Consider the following 12,669-nt stretch of genomic DNA (forward strand, 5'->3'; position numbering starts at 1 on the left):
TATATATATATATATATATATATATATATATATATATATATATATATATATATACACACACACACACACACACACACACACACACACACACACACACATATATATATATATATATATATATATATATACATATACATATATACACACACACACACACACACTCAGAAATACAACAGTCTATTATCCAAAAATATATATTCACAAATTCACCAAGAACAAACAGAAAGGGGTGGATATAGGCTCTAACCAGCTGCTTGTGTCTGATTTTGGCCATCCTCTTTATGAGATGTAGCACAGATCTAATCCAGCTGCGTTCTTATGTCAGTTAGAATTCAGTTGAGTCATCGCCAACGTCATTTCATGCATTATGTGGACCATAAGAATGTGGGAGATGTGGTTCATAAGTATAGCAGGAAAATTGTAACTAACTGGAATTACAGTAAAAAAAAAGTGATAAGCAGATTATGCATTAGAACACCATCATATCACGGCAAGGGTACATTAATCCCAGCAAAAGATGTGCATGTAACATACAATTTACCAAATTAATTTCCTTGTTTCCTTTTGGACTTTGTACCCATTCAGAGTCCTTTTCATTTGCTTTAGATAATACGAACTTGCTTCACTAAGAAAGGTTATACAGTAACAGCTGATGTGTATGTATTTTGCTAGATATATTGTTGTTTGCCTTGTAAAAAATATCTGTTAGCCTAGGTGATAATGATAATCTCAGCCACAACTACATAATATTATTCAACTAGTAATTTATTTATTTTTGCCATATTTAAATAATGTTTAAAATGTTGTGTGCCTCTTTTTTATAGAAGGGGAAATTCACACAATCTTCATGCGTATATGGGTGTGTGTTGTCGGGAAAAATCTATTCTTGTCTTTCAGGTTTCTTCACGTACCTGTGAGTGTGAGGGGGAGGAGATTTGACATAACTTCCTTCTAATGTCACTCTTTTTCATTTCACTCTGCTGTGTTTATGCCTACATTAGAGAAGTTTTTTATTTCTACTATCTAGTTTTTTGATAAATTTTTTTTTTTCATTTGTAAAATCCTTTTTTGTATATGTGATAAAAAGTCGGATTTAGGGATTTCAGAATGGCGGAAAGTGTCCTGGACACTCCAGACCTGAAGGATCTACAGGAAGAAGAACTGTGGGGTCTTATCAATGATAACCGTCATGCCATTTGTCTTGGTATCCGTCCCTGTGTTCTCATACCTTACCTTCGGCAGGCACGTGTCCTTACTGACCTGGATGAGGATGAGATTCTCAACTGTCTCACATTGATCAACCGCTCCATGAGGACCAGTAAGAAACTTAATGAGTGATGCTTGATGTACTGTATACCATTTTCATGCCACGACTACTGCTACTACTACTACTACTACTACTACTACTAATAATAATAATAATAATAATGATAATAATAATAATAATGGTTGCATGATGGCACAGTGGGTAGCACATTCGCCTCACAGAAAGAAGGTCGCTAGTTTGAGCCTTAGCTGGATCAGTTGGTGTTTCTGTATAAAGTTTGCATGTTCTCTTTCCGGTTGTTCTTTTCCAAAGTCCAAAGAATTGGGAATTGGAAAAGCTAAATGGGAAAGCTAAATTGTTCATAGTGTATATTTGTGAATGAGTGTGTATGGATGTTTCTGATGTTTCAGTGATGGGTTGTAGCTGGAAAGGCATGGCCTGCGTTAAACATGTGCTGGATAAGTTGGCGGGTCATTCTGTAGTGACCCCAGATTAATAAAGGGACTAAGCCAAAAAGAAAATGAATGAATAATATTAATTTCAAATAAAATAAAACATTTAAAGGTTATTCACTCTTTGTTGTAACAAAAGTGTTTTATGCTGTATTGTCAGTGAAATATAAAAGTAGACCATTTAAAGAATTACTCAAATGTTCTTTCTATACAATGTTTGTGCCCTCGGTTCCAATTAACTTACCCACCTTTGAAATATTATCCACAATCGCCTCTCCAAAAACTACGATTCTCTCTCCTCTCCATCACACCATAAAAAAAACTCAAAACATGCTAATCTGAATACCTCAAAACATGTAATCCTGAGTGTACCCCACATAGGTGAGGGACCTTGACAAACCACCCACAACAAGCACACTATTTCATCTCTGACAACTTTTTACATTTTCTTGCAACCATTCAATATCTCTATAAAATTCTGAGTGTGCCTCACACACGTGACGAGGCTTGACAAACCACCAGTAGAAATGTCTCATTTACTCTCTTTACCCTCTTTCCCTGAAGAAGGAAATGGAGATGTTTTGTCAGCATGACACCAGATGACCAAACACTCTAAGGCCCCGTTTACACTAGTGCGTTTTAGTTTGAAAACGCATAAGTTTTGCTACGGTTACGCCATCCATCCACACTACGCCGGAGTTCTCGAGCGCCGAAAACGGAGCTTTTTGAAAACGCTGGAGAGGCCGTTTTCATTCTAAAACGCTGCTGCTCCGTCTCAGTGTGGATGGGGAAAGACGGAGACATCTGAAAACGGAGGCGGGGCTGCAAACGTTCGCCTATCTGATTGGGGCTTTTCCTCAATATTAAGTAGCCCACACACAGTTCAGTCTCGCATCCTCTTCTTGTAAGTTAAGACTTCGCAAGTTTGATCAAGGCTGCAGTCTCCCCCTTCTCAGTTTGATATGGAAAACATACAGAGGACACGGGTAAATCTTCAAAGGGAACAGTGTACTTTATAACTTCATTCACATCACCTTGGCTACGTTGTTTGAGTTTCTCAACAATAAAATGTAAACATGATTTAAGGAACTGCCTATTTTCTTTTTAATATCAGCAGAAATGTTAAGACGTCGTGCTGCATATATGAGCGTCATCTTCACTGTGTGGATATTTATAACAAAACGGAGCCGATAACAACTGCCTCCTTTCATTTTCAGTGAAAATATGAAACGCACCCTCTCTTTTGCTGAATATCAGTTTTAATAATCGATAATTATAAAAGTATAACATACAATAAGTTTATACATTGTAGGAAATAACGGCAAGCGATCAGTCAATGTACCTGGATTAATCATTAACTTATCTTTGCACTTAACCAAAACATGTTACCCGTGAACAAGTAACTTAATAGATTCCAATGACCAAAGTCAGGGAATTGGCCTATGTCGTTAGATAAAGACAACAACATGAATGAAATATCACGTTTAGCAAATATAGTGAGATTAGATCCAGCGGGAGATGCGTGATGAGCAGTCCGACAAGCAGAGCTCTCATCTGGGTAGAAATGCTGGAGCGCTTGCCCGAGAGTGTGTGTGTGGTCACGTGATGTGCGTTTTCAGCGTTTTGGTGTGGACGGAGAGCAGTTCAGAAACGCTGGGTAAAACGCGAGTGTGGACGCGGATCGTTTTCATTCTACAACGCCGTTTTAAAACTAAAACGCACTAGTGTAAACGGGGCCTCAGATTAGTAAGAAAAAGGGCCAATGAATGGCTTTGAATTGGCTAATGCAGTTCCTCACACGTGTGGCTAATTATAATCAGTTGAGTATATAACCTGCACATAGAGGAGAGCAAGCCAGGCTTTAAAGATAAAGAAGCCAAGCACCCAGCTCCCAGCTGGAGATCTAGCCACTGTGGCAAGAAGCTACAATGCCATGCGTTTGGTGAGGTGTTTGCCAAGTATAGAGTGAGAGTACAAGCATAACAATTGGCACAACCATCCAATGTCCCCAGGCCCTTGATTGCCAGAATATGGGAATATTTAGAATAAGGGGTCATAAGAGCCTTTTAACTAGGTAACTGTAGATTAGATATTTTAGAGATACGATAGAACGTTGGAAAGCATGTCGGTCCTAAAGAGGAAGGCCACCTGCTGCCCAAATTAGGAGACATAGTGACAATATGTGCATATGAGCTAGCCCTATCCAGGTGGGAGCACTACATATGAGTAAGATAGTGGGAAACTCTCCATGGCTGACTGACGCATATGGGATCACCTGGGTGGGATCAGGCTAAGCAGGCACCAATAGCCAAAATGCTTGGGTTAACCAAGTGGGCATACCTGACAATGTAATGGACCAAACACCTGACTCCTCCACTGAGTCGGGTGTTGGGGGCTTTGAAGGAACTTCCTAGGTTAGAGCATTCAAGCCCGCCAGAAGATGAGCTGCCCCATCAGACTCGAATGTTCCTTCACTGCTGGGAACTCCAGGGTAAAGTCTTTGACACTGTCACTGAATAGGCCTGCCTGATATACAGTATGGGCACACCAAGAAAGCAAGCTTCCCCTCTAGGTGCTGGTGACCACCACCTAGGGATTAGCCTTGTACTCTCTGGCCACTCCACCATCAAGGGAAATGAGGGCTGAAGCGCACAAGGGTCAGGCGAAGAAAGGAACCCTTCATACTTGCGCGAGCTCACTGTGCACCCCCAGGATGAAGGGGACAGGGGGCTAAGAGGATTTACCTCTTATTAATCTCCACCTCACACCACTCTAATCAATTTGGCAGTTGGACTAGGGGTAATGACACTTCTGGATACACCTTCAAAGCAGCCTGGGAAACCACAGCCATCTTGTCCGACTCCAGATCCATGACAGGGCTTTGCACCCTGGAGGGTGGAAGCGGGTCTGGTCTGTCATCCGAACATGACAGCTTTCCCTCCACTATGGACATTTGCTATGATGGACATCTGATCTCTGGGGTCCATTCTTCGTATGTGTATTACACAATTAGCTGGATTTGGATATTGATGATTTGACATGATCCAAGATCGTTGCGTTCTTCAAAAATCATTCGAGAGTTGTTGTCATAGTAACAGTTCTTGTAGCTCAAACTTGCATAGAAAGAGGGTAAATTTCATATAAACAGGATTAGGTCAGTTCAAGCAAAGATAATACTGAAGGTATGTACTGAACGTGGATAATTTCTTACAGTAGTTATATACACATGGCAAAATAGTAAATACATATTTTAACTATATATATATATATATATATATATAAATATATATATATATATATATATATATAGTAAAAAAATATCTATTAAAAAAAAATGCAATCTGCACTTCAAAGTAAAAGTAAAAGACTGCCAAGTGGTGGTTCAAAGAGAAATATTATAAATATGAACTTTTTAGATGTAAACACGTGCATGCACAATATTCGACTTGTTAAAAAAGGATAATTTATGCAGTCATGCACGTGTTTTGATCGTTAATTTGCTGGTGATTGACACCTTTACCAATATCAAAATGCTTTTTTGATGAAAAAAATTTTTTTTACAGTTCCTTACGCCGATAAAAAAAAAAAAAAAAACTTGAGTTGGCTCAGGCTGCTATAATAAAGAAAATCTTCTCTAAATGAGCTAAATACATTAATATGCATTGCAATACATGATGAATACTCTTGACACATTAAAGTGTAAAGCCTGCAGCCCACAACAAATGTTTAGTTATTATGTGTCATGTTTAACAAACCGTTTACTGCTAATTTTATGTAATTTTGCTCACATGGATAATTGAATATTAATTAGATGATGTCATTATGCTGCTGTGCCGTCAGCCAATTGTTGCATTGCTGATCATGATTTCAAGGATTGTTAGATAAGTACTTCATAGCACATGCAGCGATCTCAGATCAGTTCATCCAGACATTTTTATCTGATTAGCAAACTTGTTTGAGGAACCAAATTAGCCAGAGATCAGTTTTCAAGATGAACAAATCCAGGATCTGCCAAATCATCTTGGATCATTTTAGCGAGGTACGAAAAAAAGTTGGGGTGTTGTTATGGTGTGAGTGGGGATTTCCACAGATGGTGTGAGTGGGGAATTTGTGATTTGATGGAATTTCCACCAGACTGTAGAGTTGCTTTTATTGCTGGTATTTTAAAATAGTGATGTTTTTTGATTGATTGACTCTGAATTAAAATTCTGAGGTGTTAATTTCCTCGCAGATTAACTGTTCAACATCTTGCCATGTGTTTTCCGATGAGTTAGATTTGATCCATTTGTGTAAGTTCATCCAACGCTGAAAATCATCTATTATTTTAAAGTAATGGTGTCACGATAACCAGTGATCTAAACTTTAAAAAACGCTGGAAAACATTCACTTCCACTTGGACTGCAATTCTGCCACCATATGAACTACAGCTCCCTTCAGGCACACCACAAACCACTGTCCCAGTTCTTCATTGATTACACATAGTTGGCAGCTACTCAAGAATAATTACAACGACCATATAAAAAGACATATATAACAGGACCATATATCTGACTACGCTTCCAGATTTCCATGTATGTTAACGTTTGCTCCTGTCTGTGGCTGATCCTGATTTGCTCCACCTGCATTTACCCAGCATCTCATTAGAGTGATAAAGGACTTGTGGCAAGGAGGCATCATGGCTTGCTATTAGTAACATATTTGGGGATACATGATCTGGGTCGCCAATTTCTGATGAGATTGAAATTGAGTTTGCCCTTAACCTCCACTAGTAATGTTTTTGGGACAGATTCTGGCACAGATTGTTCCGAAGAATGACTAGCGAGGCAGCCTTAGCATATTTCACTTCTTGGTCCCAGGTTCCACCAAAGTGAGGGGCGTTTGGTGGGTTTAATCGAAACTAAGTATTGTTAGTTCTGCTTGTATGATTTTTGACATCTGAGCACCAAAGAGTGCAGCACACAGCTCTAGGCAGGGCATCAATAAACATTTATGAGGAGCCACTCTAGAGCGAGCTAGGACAAAGGATACATGGACCTTTTCCTTCTCATTCAGGATTTGACGATGGCCACAGAGCCATTTGCCTTTTCTGAGGCATCACAGAATACATGTAACTCTCTGATGATAGCAGGAGTATCTGGTCGAAGGAATTGTAGTTTAGTGATATTGGAGAGTTCTGCAGCCCATGTCAACCATTTATCATGTAAGTGTAAGGGTTCGATAAAGTCATTCCAGCTAATTTCTAGAGATCCTCAACCAAGGTTTTAGCCATGGTGGTAAATGGTATAATAAAACCCAAGGGGTCAAACTTGCTTGCTTTCTTCAAAACAGGTGCTCAGGCAATCATTTGTTTTAATTTTTTGTGCATATTCCTGTACATCAGTCCACTCCCACATCACATCTTTGTGTGTCAGCTGTCTCAATGCGTCACAGCTGTCTCATAAGTGTGCACAAAATTTGGACAAGTAGTTCCCCATACCTAATAATCTTTGGAATCCCTTCACATCAGATGGCTTGGGCATCTCAATATGGCTCTCGCCTTTTCTGTGTCAATCTTTAGTCCTTTGGACTTCAGTCTGTATGTATGTATGTATGGCACCTCTTTCTGTTTTAGCTTGAGTTTATTAAATTTAAATTGATGTTTCTGTCTCTACAATGGTTCATGAGTTGTCTTAGCTTTGTGTCATGATATTTCTCAGCTGCATAATCGTTGTCGCCTTCTCCACGGACAAGGATGTCATCCTCTATTATCAGAATTCCTGGAAGCCCCTCCAATGCCTGAGTTAACCTGTGCATCTGGAACGCTTCTGGAGCTGGGCGGATTCCCATTGGCATTCTAATCCATTTATGCCTGCCACATGGCGTTGCAAAGGCAGTGAGTTAGCTTGACTCTTCTAAAAGCCTTATGTGCCAGAACCCGTCCTTCACGTTACACACTGTGAAGAATCTTGCTTCGGTCAGATTGGGAAAAACATCATCCATAATGGGCAAGGGAAAATGTTGATGTCTTAGAGCTTTGTTCAGTTGTCTTGGGTCAATACGAATTTTGAGTTTTCCTGATGGTTTCTTCAGCACCACGATGCTGCTAATATAATCTGTGCTCTTTTCCACCTGAGCTATAATGCTTCTCTCTACCATGCTTCCCATCTCATCTTTTAGATGGTTCATTAGTGGCACAGGAACTCTTCGCTTTGAAAGCCTCACTGATTTCACTGCAGGATCCACCTCTAGGATATAATCTCCTTCCAATACGTTCGCATACTCCCTATGTATGTTGCTCTTGTCCCATGGTTTCTTTTCTCTGCGTCTTTCTGCGGTAACAATATCATCAATTGTCACAATATTTTCATGCTGTATTCTTACCAGATCCATTGCTTGCACTGCCTTGTTTCCCAGCAGGGGCACTGAATAGGTGTCCTCCACTACAATAAACTCCAGCCTGTACAGTTTTCTGTTTCTCTGGTTTCTTATTTTTAATCAGCATTTTCCAACTGGTTTCAGGATGCTTTTATTATACATGACCAGAATCTGTTTAGTCTTTTCCATCACTGTGTCAGGGTTTAACTGCTGAATGGGGATTACGCTAAAACTGGCTCCGCAGTCTTATTGAAATGAATGGTCTTTCTCCTATCAACATGGTTGCAAACAGTTGTTTTTCCTGTATGTCCTCCCTCATTTGTGAACTAAGGCTTAGGATTTCAGTGGTCAGCTTCTTGAATCTATCACATGAGTTAAGGTAGTGGTCTTGGTTGTCACAATATGGACAGTACGGCTTTGGCTTGGAACTGACCTATTGGTGTAGCTGCTTGAGACTAAACAGTTTTCTGACGTCAGAAACAAAGACATTGAATGCTCCCAATGATATGAAGAAACTTTACTCTTCACAGATGACTTTGTAATATCTGACTGGAACATAGCAACAGCTCTACTGGAGATCCGCTTGGCTTGTGATTTTGTCTGAAACCTGGCTGCTAGGTCGGGGAGTGTATAAGTTCTGTCTGTACCAGATTGAAGGATCCCATGACTAAAGCGGTACTCTATGTAGCTTTCTCTTTAGGTGAGCAGCATCAAAAGGCAGTCAACGTGGGAACCACACTTGAGCTCATATGCATTCAGGCCCTCCAGAGTCCACAACACACCAACTAAGGATTAGTTTTAGTTTAAGGATTGGATTTTAAGTGGTGGTGTACTCATTATGGCCCCTAATTCAGATTGAACAAGCTGTCTGGGCTGGCCTGTAAAGCTTGTAAAGCTGCAGTGTGTGGTTGTGGGTGGTGCATATAAGCTTTAGTTATGCACTAGCGAATTTCAGATCACTCATTAACACTTGGTATCCTGAGCAGCTGCTGTGGTGTTCACTGATGAGTGAAGAGCATGAGACTGATCCCTGTAAAATCACAGTGACAGACAAGTCCTTGCATTGATCCTGAAGGGCCAGTCTGTACACCAGCCTGTGACCACTCCCACCTGCAGCTTCTCCACGATGAATGTCCAGCGTTCTCCAGCCTCCTCTTGGTGGATTCTAAATGGCCGAATTGTGCAGTGTGAGCTGGAACGTGTGCTGACTTAGTAGCTTGTTATATCACTGGAGGAATGTAGGGTATTGAATGCAGCATGTATGGATCCTTTAGAGTCCTCTGTGCATCTGGAACAGTTTGTATGACCTGCATTTTGGGAAGTGTGAGGTGTTGAGACTTTTTTAGCTTTTGTTGTTTTTCCAATTGCTATTACTTCCTTTGCCTCAAGAGCGTCTTCTTGTACACAATGAACGTCCTTTGCTTGTGTTCGCAGTCTGTGATACTCTATTTCTACCAGCTTGTCCTCCTCTATTTGCTGAAGAAGGTTGTCATTCTGACACTGCTTAATTCTCTCCTCCACTATGGCTCCCTGACTGCTTGTGAGTGCTGAAGTAGACCACACGGAATGCTCCAGTGTTGCGCAGTACCACACAAAATGGTTTAACACAAGAAAGACATGACCAGCAATGGGCAGTTATGTAACATAGTAAACATACTAAACTGATAGAGCTACGAACAATAAGAGAGGTGTGAAAGAAATTAAATAGGCTAATCATGATTGTCTCATCAAATAGTTTGCTACACTTACATAATACTATACATGTTTGTTTGTTTGTTTGTTTGTTTTGTCAGTAACGCTAAGTGTTTTGTCATATATTTGTTCAATACTAGCCAGACAGTAATGTGTAAATTGTGGAATGGACTAAATCTAAACAAAAAAAATAAATAAATCAGTATACTTGCAATGTAAAACAGTGCTTTTTCTCCCATTTTAAATCGCCATCAAAAAAGTGTTTGTAGGCTTATTTTAGTATGTGTTATGTCAACCCTTCCTATCTGAACATGCAGCTCAACTCCTTGTTCAAGCTCTTGTTCCTTCCAGACTGGACTATTGCAACTCTCTACTAGCCGGGCTCCCAGCTAACTCTATCAAACCTCTTCAGATGCTTCAGAATGCAGCAGCACAAGTGGTCTTTAATGAACCTAAAAGAGCACATGTCCGCTACTCATTCGTTTGCACTGGCTGCCAGTTGCTGCTCGCATCAAATTCAAAGCACTAATCTTTGCTTAAAAAGCGATTTCTGGCTTATTTGCTGTCACTTCTGCAGATTTATAGGCCCTCCAGAAACTTGCGTTCTGTGAATGAACGTCGCCTCGTGGTTCCATACCAAAGAGGGAAGAAAACGCTTTCCCGAACGCTCGCACTCAATCTGCCCAGTTGGTGTAATGAACTCCCTAACTGCATTAGAACGGCAGAGTCACTCGCTGTCTTCAAAAAGCGACTAAAAACTCAACTATTTAAGGCTAATTTATACTTCTGCGTCAAACGCCGACGTATGCTACGGCGCTGACGCATAGCCCTTCGCCGTGGCCATCGCCATCACTGACGTGCACCTCTCAAAAAATGTGACTACACGTCGCAACAATGCGTAGCGCAAGCTCTGTGATTGGTCGGCTTGGTAGCGCTGACGAGTCTGGGCGGGACGGAGAGCCGCGCGAATGGTGCGAGCAATTGTTTACAATTGTGGAGTCCCGTGAAGGAGCTCCGGATGGAAAGTTTTGTTTTGTGTTTACCTCATAGTTAAAGTTGTTGCACGTCCGCCGGTTCCTGCCTCAAAATGAGCGAGTTTGAGTCACTTATACAACCAGGAAGTGTTCAGGAAAAGCAAAACAGAAGCGAAGAAACTCGACACAGAGACACATTAACACCTCACTGCCAACTAGCGTTTCGGAAGTGTAAATGCAGACCAACAGAGACAGCGTGCAGAAGTATAAATGCACAGCTGCGCGCGTTGCCTGCGCCGTGAGTTACGCCGGTCACTTGACGCAGAAGTATAAACCAGGCTTTAGTCTCCACTTTCCTTACTAATATGCAACTCCCTCTCTCACTCCTCAAATAACTAAAAAAAATTACTAATCCTTTCCTTCTTAGACTTTACACACCTGAAACTTGCCTACAGCACTTATTCATTGTTTCTCTTATAGTTGTGTAAATTGCTTCCTTGTCCTCGTTTGTAAATCGCTTTGGATAAAAGCGTCTGCTAAATGACTAAATGTAATGTAAACACATACACATAGTAAATATAGCACAGACACACTATGGTCTACCTGGGCTATATGAGCAATTTTTTTATTTATTTAGAGGTATTAACTTTTTTTTTTTTTTAACTACAATTTAATTAAAGTAGGATTACTGTGTAGATATCTTTTTTTATTAATTATTCATAATGGATCATTTAAAAGGAATAGGGCAGTGCAGAACTGGATGACAGAAAAGAATTGAAAGTTTCTGATGGTTTCGTGCACCCAAAATAATTGTCTCTTTTAACGATTTGAATAATATCATCGTATCCAAATAATTCATAAATAATATTTCAAAATACTGCTGTTGTTTATTGTTCTCAGAAAATATCTAAAAACTTTTTTCCAGATAGGCCTTTGTAAAATGAAAGTTAAAAACGGCTTAAAACAGTTTAATTCGTGCATATATTTTACTGTTTATACCTAAATTGTTATAGCTTTTGTTTGTTATAATGGTTTATTTATTTAATGTTTTTTTTTATTATATCTGATATATAATCTTTAAATGATTGCAATACAGCTTAGGCTGTTTTATCTAGATCTATGACACTATTGCATAGAACCTGCAAAAGTTTTAAATATCACTTTTAAATGTGACAAAAACTGGACAACTGAATGTTACTGGCTACTGTGTCTTTAATGTGGTGTAAAGATTATTATGCATTATTGAAACATCAAGAAGGATGCTTTAAGAAATATCACTTATTAAATTAAAATATGTGAATAAGTGAAAACAACTTTAAATTTAAAGGAAAAACGTAAGGCCAATCTTAAGCAAAAAAACAAAACAAAAAAAAAGACCCTTAGCGTATAAGGCATTTATGAAATATCTTAAACTGAACATTAGCTATGTTTTTTTCTTTCCTTTCTATTTATTTATTATAATGATGGAACTTGCAGCCTTAGCTGGCTAGTAATGGTTTTCGGAAAAGCACCCCTGGGAGGGTTGTTTTATATGGGGGGCGTTCCCATGCACTGGCCGTCAATGGAAAAGCGGTTGTTTCTTGCATCACCTGGTAGATATTGTGTAAAGCATAAAAATGTTTTTTTTTTTTTTTTTTTTTATGAAAAGACGACGCGGTGGCACAGTAGGTAGTGCTGTTGCCTCAAAGCAAGAAGATCACTGGTTCAAGCCTCGGTTGTGTCAGGTAGCATTTCTGTGTGGAATTTGCTTGTTCTCCCCGCGTTCGCGTGAGTTTCCTCTGGGTGCTCCGGTTTCCCTCACAAGTCCAAAGACATGTGGTACAAGCGAATTAGGTAGGCTAAATTGTCTGTAGTGTATGTGTGTGAATGAATGTGAAAGGATGTTTCCCAGTGATGGGTTGCGGTTGGAAGGGCATTTGCTGAGTAAAAA

General features: G+C 39.8%; 1 protein-coding gene across 1 annotated transcript in view; it reads left to right on the forward strand.

The window, feature by feature from the left end:
* Window positions 1-929: 929 nt before the first annotated feature.
* Window positions 930-12,669, forward strand: part of card14 (caspase recruitment domain family, member 14) — a 48,872-nt gene continuing 37,132 nt past the window's right edge. The window contains exon 1 of the mRNA XM_021477073.3: window positions 930-1,318. Coding sequence (XP_021332748.1) covers window positions 1,108-1,318 — 211 coding nt within the window. The 5' untranslated portion in view covers window positions 930-1,107. The remainder of the gene's footprint in view (window positions 1,319-12,669) is intronic.

Source organism: Danio rerio, chromosome 6 (assembly GCF_049306965.1).
Source record: "Danio rerio strain Tuebingen ecotype United States chromosome 6, GRCz12tu, whole genome shotgun sequence".
NCBI lineage: Eukaryota > Metazoa > Chordata > Actinopteri > Cypriniformes > Danionidae > Danio > Danio rerio.